Source organism: Tachypleus tridentatus, chromosome 9 (assembly GCF_004210375.1).
Source record: "Tachypleus tridentatus isolate NWPU-2018 chromosome 9, ASM421037v1, whole genome shotgun sequence".
In the NCBI taxonomy this organism is placed as follows: domain Eukaryota; kingdom Metazoa; phylum Arthropoda; class Merostomata; order Xiphosura; family Limulidae; genus Tachypleus; species Tachypleus tridentatus.
Window position 1 is genome coordinate 29077792 of NC_134833.1, and position 27246 is coordinate 29105037.

The 27246-nt window shown below is 34.8% G+C and overlaps 2 protein-coding genes across 3 annotated transcripts in view; one reads left to right on the plus strand and one right to left on the minus strand.

The window, feature by feature from the left end:
• LOC143224948 (metaxin-2-like) overlaps positions 1–11155 on the plus strand; it is a 31369-nt gene extending 20214 nt beyond the window's left edge. The window contains exons 8-9 of the mRNA XM_076453466.1: positions 8896–8972; positions 10861–11155. Coding sequence (XP_076309581.1) covers positions 8896–8972; positions 10861–11023 — 240 coding nt within the window. The 3' untranslated portion in view covers positions 11024–11155. The remainder of the gene's footprint in view (positions 1–8895; positions 8973–10860) is intronic.
• Positions 11156–11894: 739 nt separating this feature from the next.
• LOC143224947 (cuticlin-1-like) overlaps positions 11895–27246 on the minus strand; it is a 48527-nt gene continuing 33175 nt past the window's right edge. For both annotated transcript variants that reach the window (XM_076453464.1, XM_076453465.1), the window contains 7 exons: positions 24974–25179; positions 23942–24078; positions 20957–21105; positions 19517–19598; positions 17977–18139; positions 15252–15435; positions 11895–13538 (listed from right to left, as the gene is read on the minus strand). In XM_076453464.1, the coding sequence (XP_076309579.1) occupies positions 13315–13538; positions 15252–15435; positions 17977–18139; positions 19517–19598; positions 20957–21105; positions 23942–24078; positions 24974–25179 (1145 nt within the window). In that variant the 3' untranslated portion in view covers positions 11895–13314. The remainder of the gene's footprint in view (positions 13539–15251; positions 15436–17976; positions 18140–19516; positions 19599–20956; positions 21106–23941; positions 24079–24973; positions 25180–27246) is intronic.

Genomic DNA, 27246 nt, shown 5'->3' on the forward strand with positions numbered 1-27246 from the left:
ATCAACAGCATCCTCTTACAAATAGCAACAGTCAATACCTTAAAATCATCTGCAAATAAAAGTAATATATTGACTATTTCTTCATCTATGTCATTGATGTAAATTAAAAAGAGCAAATGTAATAAGACTGAGGGCCTAACATGGCCAGGTAGTTAAGGCACTTGACTCATAATCTGAGGGTCTTGACTTCAGATCCTTGTCACACTGAACATGCTCACCCTTTCAGCCATGTAGGCATTATATTGTGATGGTCAATCCACTATTTGTTGGTAAAAGAGTAGCCCAAGAGTTGGCAGTGGGTGTTGATGACTTGCTGCCTTCCCTTTAGTCTTACATCTTATGTGGCACCTTCTGAAATGCCTTTTGAAAATCCAGATACACCAAAATTTACACCCTTACCCTCCTTTGCGTAAGCAGTAACTTTTTCCAAAAAGATTTGTAAGGCAAGATTTTCCATCAGTGAAACCATGTTGATAATCTGATAAAATTCTAAACTTTATTAAATAACTTTGCAAAGCATATTTTAACAGATTTTTCAAAACTTTTTTCACATTTTGGTACATCTCAGTACAAGAGTTATAATATTGAACTAAATGGTTCCAGGGCAGTAGCTCTTGAGAGAGAAAAACCAGATCTGGAAATGACGTGTACAAAATAACATTTCAGATAGACTGTTAACCACCATCATAGTTCAACCCAGCAGATACATTCTAATACCTAGTGATGGCTTTTGATAGATGAAAGATACAATTTATATACTTTACATACACACTTATAATTTGAAATCTGTACTATACCAATTAAGGGAATTGGGGGGGGGGGAACAACGTAAATCTTAGAAATATGAGTATCATTATATTAGTCATCTGAAGTAGTGGAACCATGCTGTAATACACTTATAAATTTATTGTGTTGTAACACTGTTTATTAAGTATGGTACAGTATCCAGTTTTCATACTTTCATTATTAACTTTGCTTGTTTGCCTGAATGGTTATTGAATGATTTACTTAATAATTCACTTAATAAATACTAGTCTTTGTTAGGAAACCACAACTGGGAAGGTCATTTCTGTTCCAATCTAAGTTGTTTCTCCACTATTAGTGGGTATTAAAAAAAAAAAGTTTATTAAATTTACAAAAGTAACGAGTCTTACTATCACCTGGTTCTGTGACATATTTTACTTAGTAAGTGCAAGTTAGTTTAACTTCAAATGAAAGAAGGTAAAGGAAAAATAAGTTTTAAGTGGTTTTTAGAGGAACGTAAATGTTTCACTTTATTTTACTTGCCAGAATTAAGAAATCCTGGGTAAGAGAATTTATAAAAAAAAAAAAAAGTTTTCCCATATAAGACATACCCTTAGACTTTCTTTTCTTGAATCTTCAACACATTATTTGATAGAAAGTGTCACTTTAATGATGAACAATAATAGGACTAAAAGCATGTTTATTGGGTATTTTGAAATGACTTCTATCTTCTTTCAATAATTCTTAATTAAATGTAACGGATCAGGTAAATTCAATATTATTTACATTACTCAAAATTGTAATAATTTTTTTTTGTATTTTTTGGTGTTTATATTTATGTTTATTACTGTAAATGATAAATTTGTTTTTGAAGTTGTAATGGTTATTAGCTCTTCAATAGATGGCGCTAACACTTACAATAATGATTCCTTTAAAATATACAAATATTTTCCCTTACTCGAAGTATCTACTTAAAAAAGTTAAAGTGATGCGTAATTATTACCAATTACTTTATTAAGCATTAAAATATTCATGATAATGTGAGACAAAGTTTTTTTTTTTTATGTAGCGTGGTAATACAAGGAACGCACGAGTGAAAGTAAAGGAAAATATATTTATCATATCCTGTGATGACGACTAGGCCTTATGCCTCATGCCACGGCGAATCAGATTAAGCAAATGAATTAATAGTTATTATAACTTTGTTTTTTGAGACATTTATAAATTGCATTTTTGTATAACAATTAACAACACAATATTATTTATTTATTTAACTGATTGTTTATTCATATATTTATTTGTTAGTATTTATTTTAATTAACGTTACTGTCATTCGCAAGAATACCAGCAATCTACTCTTATTCCCAGAACGGGTCAAGCAACTCTAGCGTCAAAGAGAGAAAACAACGCTAGAAATTCTAAGAATCCTCGAGTGAAAGCAAAGAAGAATATGGCAACTACACCACATTTACTATATCAAGTATCGACGAGGCCTTTAACTCAATGTCGCAGCTTATCAGGCCGATTATGGTACAACAGACATTATAGTGGCCCCTAAGTCCTTTATGTATATCATCACTATTTAAACATCATGCTAAGTATCACATAAACTCTTAAATAGAGTAAATTAAATAAGTGAGAACCTTTTCGCAGGTCCCGCAACTGACCGTAGAAGCAGTAACTAACACAAAAAATAAATCGCCAGGAGGAGATGATACACAAACCATCCTTCTTCGAAAAGGCACTTCGAAATTGTTTAAACATCTCGCAGCAGTTTTTGATTTATCATTATACTCTGGTTATATCCCGGTTTATTGGAAGCATGCAAATGCATTAATATTCCATAAAGAAGGAAAGCCAGCCAATAACCCAAATAGCTACCGACCAATCAGCCTGACCAGCTGTGTAGGCAAAATTCTCGAGAGAATAATCAGTAAGACTCTCCCCATTCCTGGAGATAACATCAAAATTATCAGAAGAACGAAATGGTTTCAGAAAATTCAGACAAACTACAGACCAGTTAGTCAGATTAACCGAAGCATTTGTTGATAGTTTTAATAAACGAGAATGCACTGTTGCTTGCTTTCTCGATATTGAGAAGGCATTCGACACTGTATGGCCGAACGGTCTCCGGTTTCGAATGCAAGAAATTAAACTACCGCGGGGAACTATTCGCTGGCTGCCTAACTTTCTGGAAAACAGAATATGTAGAGTTAATATTGAAAGGACCTTCTGAGTGTTTTACTCCAGAAGCTGGTGTCCCTCATGAAGGGATTGTTAGCCCTATCCTATTCATCATATACATGAATAATATGCTTCTAAAAGATCCAAATAATGGATACTTCTCTCCGTTCACAGACGATGTGGCAGTCTGGAAAAGTACACCAGCAATAGTAGCCACAAACATACAACCATAGTTAAATAGAATAAGTGAATATTGTAAAAAATATAGAATCGAAATAAACACTAGTAATATTCACAAAGTTAACGAAACATAAAAAAGCACAACCTCAGATCTCTATGAATGGAGCACTTCTTCAGACTGCTACATCTGCAACATTTTTAGGACTTACAGTTGATTCAAAACCAACATGAGTAAACCACATAAATAATATTAGAACAAAAATTTGCCGAAGAACAATTTATGCTAGGAGTCACTGGTAAAAATAGTGGAGTAATGGCAGATAACATCATAAAAATATATAAAACGTACATTAGACCCGTTATTGACTATGCAGCCCCTGCATGGATAAAATGCAAATAAAAAATCTACTTCAAACAATACAAAATACATTACTCGCAACAGCTTATAAAATACCCAGAACAACATCAGAATTCATACATAAATACGCACTCATGGAAACAACAGCAGATAGATTGCTACTTAGTACAAAAAACTGTTTTGACAAAAATTTGAGAAAAATGAACTAGTAAGCGAACTAGACAGATACTGTATACATGATGAGTATAGTCCTAAACACCTTTCCCCAGTGAATATATATTTTCTAAATACATTAGGAGAAAAGGGGACACCTAGAGAGCAAATGCCATAATTCTCACGTTAGAGAAAACAATTTTTTCAAATATTTCCTTATATAATTAAGGAGTTAAAACTTGTAAAGTATTAACGTTTGGATTATTAGTCTCGTTTTTATACAAAGTTTATTCATGCTTAACAAGAAGAAAGTAGTAATTAAAATTTGAATATAACTCTAAAACTCTGAAAGAGTGAATCAATGTAAGATAGTTTCACAGGCGTGATATTGCTGCGACCGGGAGGAAAATATAATAAATGAAAGATAAGGTTATACTCTACGACATTATGCAGTACTCTTGTCGTTTTACTGAGGCTTCCCCAAAGTTCTCAAGTGATAGTAACAGCGTTCATGTTGAGAAGTTGAAACGTATCGCTTACGTTTATGGCCCTTTTAGAATCACGACACCAATTTACTGATGAACAATGAAGGTATAATTTTTCGACACAAGTAGATACCGGGATCAACTTCTTTGGTCACATACGCTCGCCGAGGGATTATATATATAAACAGTTACAATAAAAGGTTTTGGTATCTGCACTTAAAAACAACTTGTAATAAAAATAAATTAAATAGTATGCTTAAATATTTTGTTCGTCAAACAAGTTTATCTTATTCTACTGTCGGGTAAACAATTAAAAAAAAAACTGCCTTTAGTCTACGTAGGAATTACCTGAATCAACTTTCGTTAAACAAACGTGTTGGCCGTGACCTACAAATATAGATCGCACGCTTGACTTGAAAAAGGCCGCACGAAACCTTTTTTTTAAAAAAAACAACAACAACGGAAATAAGTTATATTCAAATACATGTCCATAATACACGCCACCTACACAAAGGCACTCCTAAAATTGTTATCACAGTGAGAATTACGCCACTGTAGTATAATCCTCCAATTTCAAGTGATTTTTGCATTTGACACGAGATTCAGAGCTATTTTCCGCTTTATACGAAATCACACATATCCTGGAAATTAGTGTCCACCTGTGTTATTTTCGCAACTCGGTACACAGCAATACTGATTCATATTTATCGTTCCGATTGTTAATTCTAACTGTTAACGAGCAGGTGTCGTGTATTTGCCTCTTCTGTAAACTTTAATATTTTCAAATGCTATAGACCGAACGTTGCTAAGTGGTTAGCATGTTGTTTTATGGATTTGATGTTCCTGTGTTCGAGTCTCATTACCGAAAATTAATAGTGCTCTGCACTGTAGGGCATAAAATAATAACGGCCATTAACTTGAAATGCCTAGAAACGTAAAATATATATCACTATGACATGGCCTAATGATTGTCATGCCTGGCTTCCATTTGTAAAATTCTACGTACGGATCACGATATACACTTGAAAAATATTTATTGTCAGTTGTGGTGATGTTATTAGTGTGACGGTTAATCTTTCTATTCGGTTAAGTATAGGTGTGTAAGCAGCAGGTGCTGCGATTGGTCGCCTCTTCCCCCACTGTTTTATCCGTTCTGATGCAGGGATGATTACGTCTGTTGAGTAGTAATGTTTTACTTGGTTCTTGAAACTACGTGTCTCGTATGGTGTATTTAGGATAGATAAGTTCTGATGCGCAACCTGCATGTAAGATTACATTTTGTAATGATTGCAAGTGCTTATGCTGTTTGTGAACAAAGCAGTTTTGTGTAACACATGTTGTATGTTTGAAAAGTGATAAAATACAGATACACAAGTGTTGCACTCATTCAAAATCTCGTTATTTTTTCACCTCTGAGTGTATTTATCAACAAGATTTCTCAAAATCGGCTGAATGGATTTGGACGAAAGTTGGTATATATTTGGATTATGGCCCAGGTTAGCAGTGGTTAGTTTCTGAGGATAAAGGTCACGAACAATAATAACAAAAACGTATAACATGTAGACAGATTTTTCACATAATTTTGCTTTATAACCGAGTCAAAAATGATCGGATTTTTGATGAGGCTTGTTCTGCCAAATGTGATTGTGTGAGTTGATAGCCTACGGACATATCTTTCTAGTTTTTTTTGGAACCGAATATGATTCCGCATAACACTAAACATGCTTGCCATTTAAGCCGTGGGGGCGTTATAAAGTGATTGCCAATCCCACTGTTCGTATGTAAAAGAGTAACCCAAGAGTTGGCGGTGGTCGGTGATTACTAGCTGCCTTCCCTCTAGTCTTACACTGCTGAATTAGGAACGGCTAGCGCAGATAGCCCTCGAGTAGCTTTGCGCGAAATTCAAAAACAAACAAGATAGAAAGTGTAGGCCTGCATTTATGGTGTATAAGGACGCCTTTAATCAGGACATTTTCTGCGTTGTTCCGAAGGATTACTTCCTTTAATAGAATGACAAAGATAGGATTGTATATATTAACCTTAGTGTAAGACGTACTGCTTTATTTTGCGACTTGTAAGTCTCTTGATGTTTCTACTCTCGTTCATCTTGTCTACAAGGTCTTGAGAGTGCGGAAGGACCTCTGTTAACAACAGCTATTTGTTAGTCGGAAGCATAGAAAATTAAAGGATCGTTGAAGCGTCTAGAGAGTTAATTTTTATTTCTGTATAACATATCGTTTGAGTGTTGAAGAAATATCGAAGTTGTGTAGGTTGAAGTTTAATTTATTGCCATTCATATTATTTTTTTATTAGGCTATTTAAACTCTGGAATGGCCTTTGTTGTACGTTTCGATGAATCGTAATACATGAAACCTCGGGGTAAATAACATTGCTTGGATTATTTATGTTCACTCGTGCACAATTGTACATACCCCCCACAATTACCATTATAAAGTCAATGTATGTATAGCGCTTATCAGTAATAACCACAAGCGGTTTAATGTTCAAACCATTGAGAGGTCGTCTGCAGACGATATAGGAGAACACGAAAAGGTTAACACACTTAACTCGGGTGTTTTTACTAAAGCAGAAATCACTAAAGTATCATACTAGGAGTGATTTAAGAGGAAAAGGACGACCACTCTTTAATATTTGAACAAACAAGTAAATCATTGTAAGTTAATAAGTATGGTAAATTTTCTTTCGAGTGAATGAAGTTATTCATGAAGGCCTCATAACGTTAACGATAACTTAAGTTTGATTTCGGAGATTTTTATATTGTTGCTGCACTTGTATACAGGTATTGTCCCAATGCTCTCATGCTTAACACGTAAGAGTACAGACTTTCAGTTGGTGAGTTTTTGTGAAAACCACAGCATTTTTATTTGATATATGTAATAAACATAGTACTGATACCAGTATTTGTATATTTTAGTGTAGTGTTTTCAGTATCACATACAGAAACAACTCTCATATTCGCTTTTATGACGCTAGTTGTTGACAACTTGACTCAGTGCCAAACTGCGGACCGTTTTTGTACGGTAAGGTTGGAAATACTACTAATAATAAACTGTTTAAACAAGTTACAAATAAAGTTTACTTGTAGTTAGTTAACTTGATAGAAAGTGGTTTTAGATGAGTTGATCACAAGAGATTTTTGCAAGCAGTGATCTCTGCTTATTGAGAAAGGGCATGTAAGTAACCTATGTATGGTCATCCACACCTGTACAATATTCCTGGAGATTTTAAACATGAAGAAACTAAAATTATGCAAGATAAACAATGCAAATTATATACCCTTGAGAATGTTTGGTTGTTGTCCATAGTTGCGTGTTCAATCAACAATTACTGTTATTTTTTAGTAAATACGTGAAACGTGTATAGTGGTTGTTATTTTTTTATTCCGTTATGAATGAATGGCATTTTAAGACTGTAGTTTCCAGAACAATGAACTGTTTGTTGTTGTTGTAAGATTTTGCCTCCCTACACAGGTAAAGATCAATATGTTTAATAACATGTTCTTTGTAGTTAGGTTTTGTGCATTATGTGTCATTTGCTTTCCCGAATAAGGTATTTTAGGATATTACAATTGTAAATTTTCTAGACGAAGATTCGCATGTATTATCCATGTCTGTGTCTATTGTTTTCAGTTAGTCAGTAATTTTTCAAATGAAGATGAACAATATACAGTGTGAGTGACATAGAGTAAGTGAGTTTCTTTGTCATTCTGTTATACATGAGTGATATATTACTTAGAAAGTTGGGGTTTGATTCTCTGTGATTGATAAAGTGCAGATAGCCTATTGTATAGCATGGTAGTAAAACCACAATAAGAATACTATTAATAGAGGACTTAAAATGTATGTTATGAACTTTGTTTTTACTTCTGAACATGAAGGTGTTTTAAAACACTGTTGTTCTAAGCAGATTTAGTTATAATTCTATCATTGGAATATTTAATGAGTTACTCTTTTCAATTGCAAAAGAAATGCATGATAATGTTTAATGAAGTTAAACTATTTATAAATGGTTAAAAGGTGAGGTAGATTTTTCACACGGTTGTTCTGTTGTGCTAGTTAATGTAGAGCTACAGCTTGCATTATCTAAACTGGAGTGCTTTCTTTATGTTGAAGGCTGGACTTGGCTGAGAGGATAGTGTGGATTGAGAGTCAGTTGTTCACTTCCACTGTTAAGAATTATATCATCATTTTGGGCATGTCAGTGCATTGTAAGAACAACATTTTGGGCATGTCAGTGCATTGTAAGAACAACATTCACAACCCACTATTTGATTAGGCAAGAAAATCTCAAGGGTTGGCAGTGGGTGCTGTTGAAAAGCTGAATTTTCTCTGAATTGTTAATTTATTTTATTTTTAATTAATCTCGGTGACATTGAGTTTCATCCAGGTAAAGGTTTATTTTGATTCTTCTCATATGATAATTTTCCATGGAGGTGTGGATTCCAGTATGTGTTGTTTTCTCTTTTATGGCAAGAATGTCATATTAAAGACTTACGCATACGTACATGCATATGTATATATACTTTAAGTTTTTAAGAAATGGACAAAAGTAATTTTTGTAACAGAAAATTAAGAGATTCCTTTTGTGTGTGACAGTTTATATACTGTTGGTCTGAGGACATTTTTTAGTTAATTATTTAGATACTTGGCAAACAATCATTAAATGACATAAGCTGGAGTCAAACTACACATATTTGTAGTTTGTTTATAAAAATGTGTGTGTGATATTCTGTGTCATTATGTACACAATTTCAAGTTTTATGGTTTTCAGGTTTATGAAGAAGTCAACAACTGTTGTCATGCTGTCTCAGAACGACTTGGTACTCAAAAATATTTTTTTGGTGAAAGGTGAGTTGTCTAGTAATGTCTTTCAATTTAGTTCATGTGCTCTCTGACACATACAGAAAACTGTGTACAAAACCACAAAAGTTGAAGTACCTTTATGGCTCCTTTCTTTTCTTTTTTTTTTAATTTTAGATAAAAACTTACAAACAATAACTTGTAAAGGAACTCTTTAGGAAAGTATAATTAAGTTTCTAATGTGAAGTATTGGAAATATGGACAGATATAATAAAGCATGTTTGCTGGAGCCTTAGAGAGGCAAGTTTTTGTATTTCAGTGATACAAAGAAAAATGTTCCTTAGAAATGGAATCTGTGTTCATTTCTAAAACATGACCCAAATATATAGTTTGAAGTAATTTAATACATTTGTTCCAGGAAATGCCAACAAGAGAAAACTGGAACATAATAAATTACTGTACGTGTAAATGATTAAGTAAAAATGTTTACTGTAATAAAACCAGACATAAAATGTACAGTGGTGGGCCTCAAACTACTTTATCGAGAGCACCAGAAACCAAGGTTTTATTAATTAAGTCAAAGCACATGTACACATGTTTTTGTTAAAGTAGAACATGTTATAAATTGTGTAATAGTCTAACAACAAATGATTGGGATTAGAGTTCTTAACATGACATGAAAAATCCTCATGGTAAACATGAAGAAACTATGATGAATTTGTTGGTATTTTTGAAATTGCTCAAATGTTTTGGTTTTTTTTCGTATAGAAGTATGTGTATAAGATTAACAACTATCAATAAGTTATATAAATAAAATTATTGTATACTGTAGCATCATTTTAGTTTTTCTTTTTGTCATGTATATCAGAATATACCTCAAATTTTATAATATAATCATAAGAGATGGAAACAAACTACTGTTAGGTCAAAATGCTACGAGGTTACAATAAAGTAGAATTTCAGTATATCAGAAAGGTATTAAATATTGTTTCAACAAGCAAGCACATATAAAGTTACTTAATTTTGTAAAGAACTGTGCTTTGAAACATTTTATTAAGTTACCAACAGAGGGGTGTCAGTAAAACATTACAGTTTGATCATTAGTTTTGCAGTTCTCAGATATTTATAAAATAATGCAAGTTTTATAATAATGAAATTATAATTGCTAAAAGCTGAAATTATATAGATGAATGAGCCACAAACTATTTTTCTTCATATCCATACTATAAAATTTTAATTTTCACCTAGAAAGCAACAGAATATTAATTTGGTCTAAAATTTACTACTATACACACATGTGTATATTTATTTATTTTTTTTGCTCACATTTCATGTCAGTAAAATCTACCCGACAGACATGTCCAACCAAGATTTTTTTTAAATGTTTTTCTCAGTTATAGCCCATAAAATTAAATGTTGTATAACTACTTATTTTCCTCTATTTTTATTCGAGTATTAACCACTGATGTCAGTGACGTAAATGAACACTTCAACTATTTAGTAATTTGTAGTGGTTTCTCTAAGCACTTTTTTTGTGTGTATGCAGACGGTAGAAAATGTGTTGCTGTTGGAAATGTTCTCTAAACTGAAAGTTTGACTTTTCTGGATGGTTTTCAAAAAACCAGTTGGTACAGTTTTATTCAACTCTCATTTTTGATACTTAATGTTTTACCTCTAATTTACTTACCATTTTACACTGTTTATTTGTAAAATTGAAACTTAATGTGTGGATACAAGATGAAAGAAACTAATAAAGATTAATGTGAAGATAATTACTACCAACTTTTGTTTTCAAATTACAGCTGTTATCATGTGTGATTGCAGTTTACTTTTAAAATATTTGTTTTTGAGGTTTTAAAAATGAATTCAAATTTAATATTAAATAACTCAATAATATATTTAGTTTTGATCAAACTGGTATTATTTCTTTATACAGACCTACTGAACTAGATGCCCTAGTTTTTGGACACTTTTTCTCCATCATCACTACCCCTCTCCCTGACAACCAATTAGCTGCAACCGTTCGTGGATATCAGAACTTAATTGACTTATGTAAGAGGGTAGATGAAAAGTTCTTCCAGAAGAGACAGGAGGAATAATATTAATTGGACTTAGCCTCTTTTTTTTTCTTAAGATTTGTTTAGTTTTGATGTGGCTTATTTGCATCAGTCACTTTGGTTAATGTATAGTATTCAGAAATGTGCTAGAATAATAAATTAGTGTAATGTGTGTGTTTTGGGTTTAATTTTTCATCATTTTTCCATATTGAATTATAACACAACAGTAAAATAATATTTACAATACATTAGTATAAGTAAGCAGATGTACGATTTTAGAAGTAATATACTTGCCAAGAGTGGTCTGTTTAAAACCTTTTCTTAATTTTTCGTATTATCTCACGTCCAACTAGTCCATTTTCACTAAATAAACTTATGCAGTTCTGTTACTTTTAAAAGTTTCCCATTTATTTTAATCTGCTGTCAGATTAACTATATCTCATTGTATTCTCAACTGTATAATATACCTTTTAAAGAGGTGGCAACACTTTCTATATGACAACATAGTCCATTTCTGTATAGAGTAAGTACACTGAAAGCACTTTCACATTGTATAATGATAACTATAAAAACACTACAGCTTTCTAAGAATGTATTACATTCTAAAATAATATCTTACTTCTTATAAGCCATTACTTTCATAATAAACCTTTAGGATGAGATACTAGTGTTTTCAACAGGATGATGTGTTGGTGTTTTCTAAAATGACACTACAGGATGAGATATTAATATTTTCTACAGTGACCTTATAGGATGACATATTAACATTTCCTATAATTACCCTGTAAGATGAGATATTGCTACTTACTGTATAGAATTTGAACTAGAAAGCAAGAACTTACAGAGGTTACAGAACTTACATTTATTATTTAAATGTATCTGCAGGTCTAGCAGTAAATGTAGAAAGACCACATAGAGGAAAGTGTTTATTTATAAGAATGTAGCTAAATATTACAAAATCACAGCTAATTAATAGTTATGTACAACTACTTGTAGCACCATAGATTTCTAAACTCTGCCCCACATAAACAGGCAGAAGTAAAACAAATAGAAAATATCCAGTAGACAACATAATTACACACTTCAGTTATCCAATATATTTTTTAAAGTGTATTGTTGAAACACAAAAATAAATAAAAGCTGGAAGAAAATCTCCATGTCACCAGTATACAGCATTAAGGCACACGTATATATTCACTGGAAAGTTGGAGCCTGAGATGGTTTTCCATCAGTGGCAAGTAGAAGAGATTTTTCCATTGTTAATGATCTACAGACAGATTTACAATAAACCCAACACAAATATAGTAGTAACATAGTAAAATAATACACCCCACTTTCACCAAACCCTTCACCTTATTGTAGCTGCCTATTTGGGCTGACTCTATCATACAAAAGTGTTAATTTTTGCAAATTTTGATATGGATTTGCACATATTTAAATTCCTCAGCTAATTTCCAGATGATGATGAAGACCCAAACATCATTTTGATCAGTTTTCATTGTTGAACCCAATTGGACGATTGATAAATATGTCATAATATTCTGGTGCTATATTCTCCCAGCTGTTTAAGTTTATATTTTAATAATAATGTGTGTGTTAGTGTTTCTAAACTGTAACTGATTTACTTAGGTGAGAAACTAGTGGGCCTACTTAACCTGCTATATTCTAATTACAAGAAAAAACATTAAAAAGAACTTTTGACACAAACTATTCAATTACTTTTTTTTACCAAACAAGTTGCTATTAGTTGCAGATAAAGCTACATCTGATGAACCATCACCACAATCTAGATGTTAATATAGTGCTAGATCGTATTGATGGAAAATCTAGTAACTCTGCCACATTTCATATGATAATAAATATCAGAATCAGTCTTACTTTTTTTATAGACCAATTTTTTTCTTTGTTTTGGAGATATTTATACAAATTTTTATTCAACAAAGAAGAATGCACATTAGAAAAAGCCCAAAAACTTAAAGTCAAATCAGAATCAGTTTGTAAGACTGTGTTGTTATTTAAAGCCAAATGAATAAAGAGAAGTGGTTTTGTTATAAAAACTTTAGACATTTTAAACATTTGAAAAATCATTGTTTAAATGGTAGCATGTTGAATAGTAGCACACAATGATTTAACACCCTAAATGGACAAAAAGATTGGTCAAATTTTCATTGATATTTGTTAATTTTCATACTCAATTAGTTCAGTGCTTAAAAAAGTTAATATTTATTAATGTGTTCTTGTTGTGGATTACTTTACTAGTTGGTGGTTTTGAAGCTCAATATCTGTTTATATGGTGAAATTTCACATGGCCATCAAGCTGACCAGCAGCTGATCTAGTCTCTGCTATAGGCAGCATTTGAATATGGTCCAGAGTATATAGAACTGCCAGCTGTGCTAGCCCCCTTCCTCCTGCGACGACGATGGAGTATACAGGCCACCAATAGCATGACTGCTAACATTAACAAGACCCCAGCAATGGCAATACCAATAGCAAACTTTCTTGTAGATACACAGAAGTCGTCCTCAGAAGATGAGGATAATGCTGTCACTGTAGGCTCTGAAAGAATTAGGGAAATTGCAGTGTTACTTTATTACTTATTAATGATAAACATGTTTTTCAACACTCAGCTTGCCAGATTTAAAATATTATTTGATAAATGAATAGTGTTTAAATAACCTTAAGGTTTGTAACTAATGACAGGAGTTTCTTGCAAAACATATACAAGTACTACATGCATCATTGTAAAGTATTCGTACAAAGATCCAAAACAATAAGGTTGTGGTGCAAGAAATAAGGCTAGTGTTTTTGAGTCCATCATGTCTCTCCTTATAATTATGAGTTCAGTGTGTGCTTTTTCCTCCTTATATTTTAAGTCCACTGCCCTTTCAAGTCCACCATTTGTTCAATCTTATATTTTAGGTATTTTTTTCCATGTGCTTTACAACATATTAATATTACGTATTGTTATAGATGCTGTGGACTGTTTAAATTTGTTGAAAACAATTTAAAGTTACTGTTTTTACTAGTGGTGCCTTTCCTTCCAATATTTTATGGGCTAATAGCACTGACTTTTGGCGATGGTCGGATGGAAGATATTTCACGAAATCAAACTTCGAAGCTCCAAGACCAGGTGAATCTTGCTTTTATCTCAAAGTGTTTTAAGTTCCACCAACATAGCTTGTACGAGTGTAGTTCAGATAAATGAATTAAATCTTGATCTTAGGATAGGTCTGAGATCGCGTTAATTTTAATCAGGATTATTCACTGCCAGAATACCGTGTGGACTTCGAATAATTAGTGGATACCTGATCATAATGCTACATAATCACCCAATACTTGTTTCAAAATAATAAGATAATATCTTTCAACGAAACTTACTTGAGCACCTTTTAACTCATCTTACAGTTTACAATAATTCTACTCACTGAAATGATGTATTGTTGTGATTTAAAAACCCTTCGTGCATTCTTATATAGAACAAACCGTTTCTAGAATAACTGTATATTAATATCTTTAACCATCCACGTGACTTTCGTACAGGTTTGTGTCCAGATTCAGTAATGTACTATCACATTATTTTGATCATTACAAGCCCACCCATAGGTAAAGAAACAATAATTGTGATTTTAATCTAATTTGTTTGTTTTTTAATTTCGTGCAAAGCTACAGGAGGGCTATCTGCACCAGCTTGTCCCTAATTTAGCAGTGTAAGACTAGAGAGAAGGCAGCCAGTCAACACCACTCACTGCTTGTTCTTGGGCTACTCTTTTACCAACGAATAGTGGGATTGACCGTGACTTTATAATGCCCCCAAGCCTGAAAGGGCGAGTATGTTTGGTATGACGGATATTCGAACCCCACCCTCAGAGAGTCGCCCCCTAACCACTGGGCTTTTTTAATCTAGTATTGACAAATTTGTTTCAGGATTCGCTTTTGAGCTTCTTCAATCTGATAAGTTGCCATATTAGAGCAAGGGTAACGATTTTAAGAATGAATTTGATTACCCATCAAATTTTCCCAAAATCTTTTGAATATTCAGAAACATGATATCCAGATGAGATGTACATTTTTTTCAGAGTAAATAAATTACAAGTAACCACAAAAATTTTTTCTCGAAATGTGAAAAAAGTGTTACTAAAAGAAGAAAAAAAAAATTAACTCATTAATATTTTTGTTGTTGTTCTAAAACGCAAATCAGTTCACGTTGGGCCAGTGTACCCAAGTACTCTTGTTTTCTAAATCTTGTAGACAATGTCACTGATAACTTACGGTCATCGTTGTCCACGTTGTCTACCTCATTGACATGTAGACCAGAAAATACCTCTACGCTGAGGTCCCTCACATCCTGTTCCTCCTGTAGCAAGTCTTTCAGGTTACCTTCTTCTGCCACTTCACTCTCTCTCTTCTTTCGTCTCTTCAGCTGGTTTCGGCCTCTGACATCACACAGTGGAGGCTAGAAATTGAGCGTGCAAACAGTTTTAAATTTAATTATCAAAACTGCGAGTTTCTTTCGGTTTCACATTAAGAGGTATTGATTAAAAGTTTGTTTCGATATTTTTTTGGCTATAGCCACACAACCGCTATCTGCGCTTAGCCATCAGTAATTTTGAACTGTTACACCATGGAAATAGTTAACAGCACCTACCGCCAACTCTTGGACTTCGAATATTGACCGAATAGTGAGATTTGATCTTCATTTTTATAAGCTCGCCCACAGTTTCGAGGTGCGTAACATATTTATGCAGTTAACGACTCGCTAACCCTGAACTTTCGGATACACAGTTAGGGCTTTGTTTGTTTGTTTTTTGGAATTTCCCACAAAGCTACTCGAGGGCTATCTGTGCTAGCCGTCCCTAATTTAGCAGTGTAAGACTAGAGGGAAGGCAGCTAGTCATCACTACTCACCGCCAACCCTTGAACTACTCTTTTACCAACGAAAAGTGGGATTGACCGTCACATTATAACGCCCCACGGCTGGGAGGGCGAGCATGTTTGGCGCGAACCCGCGATCCTCAGATTACGAAGCGCACGCCTTAACGCGCTAGGCCATGCCAGGCCCACAGTTAGGGCATGTTAACTTTAACTTAGGTGGGATTGATAGAAATGTTCGAATATTTCTGTTCGATTGTCGATTTCGATCTTGTAAGGAAAACGTTGTGTACATACTACAACTAATGAATTCAGGTGTTGAAGCAAATTGTAGTTAAACAATGCTCCGCTCACCACGGGTATTGAAACCTGGTTTTTAGCGTTGCAAGTAGTTAAATAAGAATAAGTTGCACTGATACTTTTAAAGCCTAGTGTACATGAAATATTGGTACAGTTATTTAATATAATAGTAATAGATATTAATATTTTAAAATATATGATAATTTAATTAAACCTTCCCTTAATTCAATAGATCTTTCGTTGTTTTCTATCCAGGGTGAAATTTAAGTTCAGTATATCGGACTGGTTTAAATATAACCACATGAAAGTTATAAGTAAGATTAAAAAACTAGACATCAACGTCTTTCACTTGCACAATAATTTATTTGTAAAGTTTAAAATTTAAGTATTAAAAAACTTTAAAAACTATACATGTTTCAGTGTATTTGGTTTAGTTTGTTTGGAATTTACCGCAAAGCTACACGAGGGCTATCTGCCCTAGCCGTTCCTAACTTAGCAGTGCAAGGCTAGAGGGAAGGCAGCTAGCTAGTCATCACCACTCACCGTCAACTCTTAGGTTATTCTTTTTGCCAACAAATAGTGGGATTGACCGTCACATATAACACCCCATGGCTAAAAGGGCGAGCATGTTTGGTGTGGCAAGGATTCGCCCCCGCAACCCTCAGTGTAAGTCCACCATTTTTAGGAGAAGAAACTCTAAAGTTTCTTGTACAACTGATGTACGTGGATAATTAGCATGTTTACAATGGCTCTATTTACAACAACAATTTCCAAAAGTTTACTTCCGTCGCTTCTGGGTCTAAATGTCTTTTTATATTCATTTAGTTATAACACGTTCTAAGGATTCTCTTGTATTTGATTCATCTTTTTCCGTTATATTTCAAAAGTACTTTTACATCGTCTAGGTCAATAACATATGTAGAATTCGCTACATGTCTGCCAAAGCCGACTCACTCGTTTTTAATTTGTCCACCGCAATTTGATGTTTTTTTTCACTCTAAATTGTAAGTTCCTACTTGTTTGTTCAATATAACTTATACCACAAGTTATTGTAAAAATGAATAAATGCACACAGGTAATAAAGAAAAACAAACTAACCATCAGATCATTCTCTCCGTCTAGGGGATTGACAGTGAAATATAGGGTCTGATTCACCTAGCGGGGGCCCAGCATGGCCAGGTGGTTAAAGCACTCGACTCCTAATCCGAGGGTCGTGGGTTCGAATCCCAATCACACCCAACATGCTGGCCCTTTCAGCTGTGAGGGCGTTATTATGTTACGGTGAGTCCCACTATTCGTTAGTAAAAGAGTAGCCCAACGGTTGGCGGTGGGTGGTGATAACTAGCTGCCTTCCCTCTAGTCTTACACTGCTAAATTAGGGACGGCTAGCGCAGATAGCCCTCGAGTAGCTTGGCGCGAAAGTCAAACCAAACCAATCATCTAGTGGGCACAATGCGAGTTTGTAACTTTGCATCGAACACAAAATATAACCAGGGAAACCTCAGTAGCCGCAGCACTTGAAATTAACTTAGCTAGGACTAGAGTAAATTTATCTACGAGACCTTGATCGGGGTCGAATTCATCAACCGAAAGGGTTTGAGATTCTCAGTCCGAAACTGTAATTAGATCTCAAATCGATTAAAACATTACAGGGCTATCAACTGAAACTTTGTGATTTAAGCAAAACAACAACAAAAATATAAACACCACTCTAAGTCGCTGTGCCGCAATTAAAAACAAACAAACAAACCCTTGGACCATGGTTAAATATGCTTAAATGATGCTATTCGTTCAACTAATATGAAAAAAAAGCCACCAAACTTACCACGTCGTCACAGTTCCCGTCTTTCTTCGAACACAGCTTGATGTTACACTGGTAATACACAGAGGATGTGTAGGGAAATTTGTGTGCTTGAAATGTGACAATGGCGCGGGTTTTGTTCAGAGTGTACTCAAATGGACCCATTATTTCGGGGTCAACAGGGCACCTGCAGTGAATTCCAATATAAAATGATGCAAAGTTTTTTAATCTGCCAAAACAACCTATTATCTCTAAACGACAATGAACGTTTACATTCCAATAAGAGGAAAAAAGGTACAGTTTGAAAAATGTGACATATTAAGGCAAGTTTTTGGTCGTTTGGGTTAGAACAAAGCCATATTGGCTATCTTCTGTGTCAAGAGCAGAGAATCGAACCCCGTATTTTAGCATTGTTAGTCTGTAGACTTACTGCTTCCCTAACGAGGGACACTAGTGCAGGACATCCATCTCAAAATATGCATCAGTCATATACATTACATTCCTGAGAGTATAAATACTCGCATTTTAATTTTGAACTTAAAATCACACCACATGTTCTCAGGCGTGCAGAGTTTAATAAAGTTGTAATTGGCCTGCCATGGCCAGGTTGTTAAAGCACTCGACTCGTAATCCGAGGGTCGCGGGTTCGAATCCCTGTCACACCAAACATGCTCGCTCTTTCAGTCATGAGAGTGTTATAATGTGACAGTCAATCCCCACTATTCGTTGGTTGAAGAGTAACCCAAGAGTTGGCGGTGGGTGGTGATGACTAGCTGCCTTCCCTCTAGTCTTGCACTGTTAAATTAGGGATGGCTAGCGCAGATAGCCCTGTGTAGCTTTGCGCGAAATTCAAAAACAAACAAATATTTGAGTTTTGGTTTGTTTACATGTATTACTAGTTGTACACTTCACATTCTTCCGTCTTACGAAATAAAACTTTAATCACTATGTAAACTTACAACTTGTTTGTTTTTAATTTCGTGAAAGCTACAAGAGAATTAACTGCGCTAGTCGTCCCTAATTTAGCAGTGTAAGACTAGAGAGAAGTTAACTAATCATCAACACCTACCGCCAACTCGTGGGCTACTCTTTTACCATCGAATAGTGGGATTGACCTTACAGTATAACGCTCCCACGGCTGAAAGGGCGAGCATGTTTGGTGCGACGGAGATTCAAACCCGCGACCCTCGGATTACGAGTCGAACGCCTTAATACACTTGGCCGTGCTGGGCCTAAACTGAAATATACTTTTCTATTTAATAAAACATATCTAACGTTCTGGCGTCTGCTGAACATTGGAATAAAGATTACAAAGCTTTCACACTTAGAAAACTCCACTAATACTTTACCATTATATTTGAACCTCCTGAAAAGTACGTAGTATATAGTCCATACAACTTTAAAAATACAAGCTAAATGTGTAAAGTTTATAAGATAAAATCAGTGAAATTCATTAAGAATCACTAATAAATAATTTTCGTGTATACGTGATGTTATCTACGGGGGAACATAGAACCATGGATGGTAGTTAAAGCTTGAAACAATAACATGTTAAACACTTTACCCATCGTTGTTGATTAGAGGCTGTTCTCCCCAACTCAAGCCATCCCGAACCAAACAGTTTGTTACCTTCATTCCATAGGTATCTGCAAAATATGAAGTGACAACTGTTAAGTATTTAGATTTTGGAAACACACTGAAAACTGTATGTTATTTTAAATGCCCAATGACTATGCAATAGTATTTTTATGTCTGCTATTTTATCATTATAAAAATTTAGCAACTTACTTTTCTTATGGTCTCTCAGAGGTAAATTATATAGTTTTTCTCTGAAAAGATGTTCTGCAGTATACAAAACTGACCCAGACCTTCACGTCACGAATTAATAAAATTCATAAGTATTTCAGTAAGATGTATTTTCTATGCTAGGCATGGCCAAGTGAGTGGTAAGGGTGTCGGGCTGCGAATTAAAGTGTCCGAGGTTTCATTTATAGGCGTGTTATAAAAGTGACAGCCAGTTGTTAAAAAAACTAGTCAAAGTCTTTGTACTGGTAATTGGTTGCATTTAGTCTGGTCAGTAGCTCAAAATTATGGACGATTATATTTCAGTTCTGTAAGGGTCTCTGACCTGTGTCCGGTCGTTTAATTCTCAATATTATATAAAGAAAATACTTTCTTTGATGTAATATTATCATAAAGCATTCATTGTTATTAACTAAATTAGGTTTATACTGCACTGCAACTGCCAACTGGTCTCTGTCATTGGTTCCACTCTAGGCTATCTGTTATCTCAAGGTTTATTGGACGTTGGTGATATACATTTGACAGTGTGGAGGCCGACTGCTAGTTTTTTTGTTGTTGTTTTTTTCATACAGAAACTGGAAGAGATATTTGGAACCAGTTCAGCCTGTATGAAAGTAATATTGTTTTCAGTGACCAGCAGCTTGTTGTTTGCGGTTTCACAACATTTGTTGATTTCTCTTTTCGACTTCAAAGAGAAAATATCTGGTCGAGAACCAACGTTCTTGTCCTGGTCTTTCAGTTGACCATCGTGGTAAATTTTTTTACATTACTGTTATGAAGTCACCTTCTTCAGTTTTTACCTGCCAAATGTTACATGAATCTACTTATATGTGCTATCATGCTCTGTTAAACCACTCTAATAAAATAATGCAAGTCCCGAGCGCAACTCAGAGGTTAGTGTATCGGGTTGAAGATTCTAGCGTCTCGCGTTCCAGACGTCGTTCTACCGAACAGCTGACAACAAATGTTGTTATGAGTAGCCAGACGGCGGGTATGCTGCCTTTTGGTCCACTCTGTCGTTCAGGTAAATAAGTAAACGAACATAACTAAATACTGTAAAATGAAGGAAAGGAGATTTCCTGTCGTAATATTTCACTTACAGATACGAAAATAATATATCAATCTATCTGTCCCGTGGCTGGGATCAATTCTGAATATTAGCAGTCGTTTAAACTAAACGTCTGGTGTCTTTTAATCTTACCTTGAACGTCAATGCTAATAACAATTGTAAGACGGTCACCAATTTTTACATTCTCAGCAACATATTCTTGACCAGCGACTACATGAAAAATCTTCATAGTACCAACGGGCATTGGAGAGGTGACATACACTGGTGTCGTACCCAACATGCTGAAAGAGGATAAAACAGTCAGACGTAAAGTCAAACGTAACATTATAAAACAAAGACAGAACAGTCAGACTAATAAATACAGAGTAGCCAGGCTGAAGTCACAATAACATTATAAAACAAAGGCAGAAAAGTAAGACTAATAAATACAGAGTAGCCAGGCTGAAGTCACAGTGACATCATAAAATAAGGATAGAAAAGTGAGACTAAATGTATGAATAGCATCTTGAAGCAAACACTGAACAGTCACGCATAGCAATCTCGAGCAAAAATAGGGTAATCAGATTAAATTCGCACAGTATTCTATAACAGTCAATAAATATATTGTGCTAAAACAAAGACAGGAGAGTCAGAATAAAAGCGAGAGATAACATGTTTAAAGCTTGGGAGTCATATGCGGGCTGCGAACAAAATTAAATATACGACTGGCATGCAACTTATAGGAAAGCACAGAACAAAGAGACTAGCCTGATGTACATTGTTGAACAAGGAAGAACTGCCAATGTTGTACATTCTCAAAGTGATCGATATCGACCTCCTGGGATCGATCAGACAGTACAGGGTGTGAATAAAGATCTAGGGGGTCGAAAATGGGCCCTACGATAAGCTTGACCTACACATCTAAACCCCTCAATTCGCCTAGTAGCAACATTGAGTAGCAACGAAACGAGAAAAATTGTTCACACGTTAAGTTACTTCCGGATATCAAATCACAGGTGTGTATGATATGCAGTAAGTGACGTTTTGCTGGCGTGAAGAATTTAACATTAGTATAAACAACACAGTCATTACAACTGCTTTAGCCCCCAGGTGGCACGGCAGTATGTCTGCTGAATTAAAATGCTAGAAACCAGGTTTCCATACGTGTGATGGGCAGAGCATAGATAGCCCATTGTGCAGTTTTGTACATAATTTAGAACAAACAACTGCTTTGGTAGCAAATTGGTTCCATACGCGCTAAGTGTTTTTGGATAAACACAGCTGTAACTGAACCATTCGAGTCCAACATGAAGTAGCTTCACAAAACGTTAGCGAACCTTCTCAGTTTTATCAAAGATGCCCCCCGCTAGTACAGCGGTATGTCTCCGGATTTACAACGCTAAAATCAGGGGTTCGATTCCCCTCGGTGGGCTGAGCAGATAGCCCGATGTGGCTTTGCTATAAGAAAAACACAAACACACATTATCAAAGATAAATCAATAGAGTAGATTTTAACTTTCTTTAACAGAAATAAACGTTACACGTACAAAGAACAGTATCGATAGATTCGTCCTAACCAAATATGGTTACTCCATGCCTGCCACCTGTGACGATGAGTGAGTTGTTTGATTGTTTTACTTTCACAGACTAGATTTGTTCAGCGAGAAAACTCGTAATTTAAACATTAGACTAAGTAAAATCAATTATTTTTTTAAAAAAAAGCTCCTCCACCTTTTACTGCTATGTGCGTATGTTCCAATTTACTGGTACGCGTAGAATTTAGAAGAGGCCCCGCGTGTCCTAGCTGTTAGCGTGCCATAACCGTGAAACGTGACTTGTTGCTGGGTTTATGCACTCTGGCTTCGTGATGCGCTAGTAGTTTGCTTCTTTATTTTGTAGTTAAGCACAGAGTAGTACAATGGACTGACTGTGTCCTGTCCACCACGGGTATCGAAATCCGGTTTTTAACGTTGTAAATCTGCAGACATTCTGCTGTACCATTTGGGAGGAGGCATGTTTGTTTGATTTCGCGTAAAAGATCTTCTAGGACCTATGTTCTTTTGTCGTCTCCAGTTCAGCAGCGATAGACAAGAGGCAAGGCAACTAGTCAATACCACCAACTGTCAGATACTGGGCTACGTTTTACCCCTGAAAAGAGGGATTGACTGTATTATTAAAGCCGCCTCCTCACATATACACAAGTGAATGAGCAAACATATTCAGTGACAGCATTCGAACCTTCACATTGCGAACCGAATGCCGTAACTACTAGACCATACAAAGCCGAGTGTGTTATAAGAATTATGGTTAACTATCTTTTGGCGGTCAGATAAAAGATGAGACAAAGAATTGGCGGTGGGTACTGTACGATAGATACCTTTCCTCTAATCTGTCATCTTAAAATTAGGGACGGCTATACGCAGAAGACGCTAATTTAACTTTAGGCAAAAATTTGAACCAAACGTATTTTAAATGTCTCTTTTGTTGTTGTTTTTTAACTTCTATATCAGCATCAAACATCTCGTGTCAGTCACGTGAAACAGTTGTTTAAGATGTGAAAACAAGACGGAGCATTTACTTTCTGAAAAACTAGATATTCAGTACTGCGATAAATTATAATCATTAGTACTTAAGTGTTAGAAATAAGAAAATAGTGCCCCTGGTGTTGAAACACTTAAAATATCTTAATATCCCTCGAATCAAAACAGCATAAAGTGCACTTTAATCTCCTTTTCTCTATCTTCTCTTTTTGTTAATGATTTAAATTACTTAGCAAATTAGTGGAGTTAGTCAATATATTTATAATTAAAGTTAAATAATTAACTAAAACCATGTTGGTTAACTAAGATGTCCAGAAAGCTTTTTAACATTTTGCTTAAATTGATTAAAGTTTTCGGAAAAACCGATACCATTTGTTATTGTTGTTCTTTGTTCTATTTACTAGCACCACTAACTGTGCTATAGGTGATTAATTACGTTCTTGAAATATATCCTTTATGTGTTTCATTATATGAGGATAGCTTTGAAAGATTTGAGCTAATATATTTCATAACTCCTTGTAAAGACATGTTCAATTAAAGAGTTCCTGATGGAAAATGTATAAACATATGTAATAAAGAAAAGATAAAGTAGCCTTACTTGATGTTCATGTCGGAAACAATTCTCTTCTCTGTTTTCTGGTACTTACACCGCACGTTGTAACTTTGACCCTGATTGGTCACCAGTTTTCGATGTGGTTGGACAACAAGAGTATTGAAATATTCAACTCCATCATTCTGAGAACGAAAATATTAAAGTTCCTGACTGAATAAAAAAACGTTGAAATTATTACAGTGAATATTCACAGTGACAAATGCATTTTTTTTTCTGAGATGGCCCTAAAAACTTGTCTACTTTTAATAAGTTTCTAACTTCTAGTTTATGTATTTAATGAATTAACTTTGGAATAAAGATTGCACGTTATCGTGACCCAAAAGATCGTTTTCACAGTAAATAACGTCTTCTCTTTGCTCAAGATCTTTTAAGTTTTTAGAATGAGGCAATAATCAAAATACGTGTAGTTCTAAATTAAATTATATTATTAAGTTAAATGGGCCTATTTACTTCGTTTTTTACCTGTTAGTTTTTTGATATGCGATGAATTCCAAACTTCTAATATAGAAATGCAACTGTGGTGATGAGATTCTACAATAATTCAGCTCCTTTAGGTAAGATTTTGTGACGTTACAAATTGTATAAAAACCACAAAATAAGTTGATGTTTAGGTAAAAAATAATATCATTTTACAGATAAGTCTCTTCCAAATTTTTTGTGGCACAAAAGAAATGACAGTATCACGTAATTTACAGATAAACTGTCATCTAGAGACTAAATTATATGTCATAGCTATAAAATATTCACTTGATTAAATTTAGGTTTTATAATATGATAAAAAATCTGGAACAATTGTACAATGCTTCGGAATTCTGTAACAATGAGTGTAAGATTCGAGTTTGACACTTTTTCAAAATGGTCGATTTTCATTTTAAAAATTCGTATCTTAAAAACAAACAAACTAAAGAAAACCAAACAATCTGACGGACATGAATTTCAAACTTCTAACACTTTTTGATGTGAATGACTCTTGGAGAATGGTTTTTTTTTTGGTTTTTTTACGGTTCATACACTTACCATATCGGTACTCATGGTGTTACAGGCGTGTAATGGTAGGGTATAAGTAATCTGATTTCCAGCGGTTGAAAACTCACTCATACAGGTGGAGTTCTTTGACAACCCTTTGGGATAAATCATCCCATTAAAGTTGCTAGCAGTTGCCACGGTGACTTGTATATTGTTGCTATGGCAGTGAATTATAACTCCAGATCGGGAGACCGAATCTGAAAGCCAAATAACACACTAATCATAATCTTTCTTTTAAAAAAATATTGTGTTATTTGTCTATAAAATTAAGAACAACGAGCAATTTACACTATATTAACGTTCTTCTTTCTACTATGGAATTTTGAGTGATTAGAGGGACATTGCGTTTATAAATACACTAACATAAAATGCATATATTCTTAAGCTATAAACCAACATCGAGTGTTAAAATACCAAGAGAATATTAAATTATTTCATACAATTTTCAACACATTCGGTACTAAAACAACGTTCTGCCTGAAGTTAACTATACATAGAAAAACTAAATTGTGAAACAAATATTCTAGCTTTCTCAGCTTCATCTTATTCTAAAGTGAAAACTGTAGCAAAATGACTTTGTGGAAGCTCAAACGTTTACACACTGAAAATCTTAAATTTCAATATTTTTCCAAAATACTGTACTGCAAACGACCCGTACGCAGGCTGCTTGTAATTTTACTCATAAATGTGTGTGAAAAGAGTGTCATATATAAAGAGTGATACAAAAGACTGTTTAGTTTAGACTAGCTGGGGTACCCATAACCTGGACGGAGGTTATGTAAATTCATGGTTAATGAAAGGTTGTCTTAGGACATGATGAAAAATTGTTTCCTTTAGATACGAGGTCTGTTCAAAAAATACGCGGAGTGTTTGAATTGCGCGGCTCCAGTTGGTTCCAGGGGAATCCGCTTGGTGTCGCTAGGTTCGCATAGATCAGCTGATTACGACGCCATTTCCCGATTGAAGATATCTTCATTTGTGTATTAGCTACGCGGTTTTAAGTGAAGTGCGATTTTTTCGTTTGGCGGACTTCAGAATGTATGACCTGAAGGAGCAACGACTTGCTGTGAAATTTTGTGTTAAACTTGGAAAATCTGCGACTGAAACCTTTGCTATGCTTAACACGGCTTACAGTGATGTTGCTATGAAGCGTACGGCATGTTTCAAGTGGCATGAACGTTTTAATGATGGTCGACAGTCCATTGAAGATGATGAGCGTCCTGGACGTCCTTCCACGTCAATTTACGACCTACACGTCGACAAAATCAACACCCTGGTGCGGGCAAACCGACGTCTGACTGTCAGGGAGCTTGCTGAAGAGTGTGGGATATCAGTTGGATCTTGTTACGAGATTTTGACCGAAAAATTGAAGATGCACCGCGCTGCTGCGAAATTATGCCCTCAGAACTCGTGAGTTTTTGGCCAAACACTCGATCACTGCTTTTCCCCACCCCCCTACTCACCTGACCTTGCTCCTTGCGATTTTTTCTTGTTCCCCAAACTCAAAAGACCCTTGAAAGGAAGAAGATTTGAGACGATTCCCGAGATTAAGGCAAATTCGACGAAGGAGCTGGAGGACATTACAAAAGAAGCGTACCAGGACTGTTTCAACAAGTGGAAACACCGTTGGGTTAAGTGTGTGCGTTGGGGAGGAGAGTACTTTGAAGAGGTCCCAGACCAGTAACTTCTAAATAAAGTACATTTTGTTTTATGACGTCAGTCCGCGTATTTTTTGAACAGACCTCGTATAATTGTAAACAAATCCAAAACAGCCATAAAAACAGCAAAACACAAAATGTGAAATCGCAAATTTGCATGTATCTCCTCATGAGCCCAACAAACCTTCATACCAAATTTGGTGAAGATCCATCAACAGGGGCGAAGTAGTAGTAAAACAAACCCTGCAAAAACACTCACAAAATCCATATTTATGGCGTCATATCTGCACCCTGAGAATGGGGAAAAATAAAGTTCTTCGTGAATGTACATGCACACAAGATAGAAATTTCGCGAAGTTAGGGGTTGCACATCGCTTAATAAAAAGGTTTCTTCAGTAACTTATAACCAGCGTTCAATTATAGTTGATGTTAATCATTTTGTTTATTTTTCAAATGAATATTTTATGATTGTTTAGTTTTGTTGTTTTTTATTGTAAGAGAGTTAAAAACCAGATGAGTGTTGGAAGTTTTGTTTTTACCTCATTGATGTCGAGAGTATAGTGAGCAAACGATTTGGTAATAAATAGATAAATAGCATGAGATGAG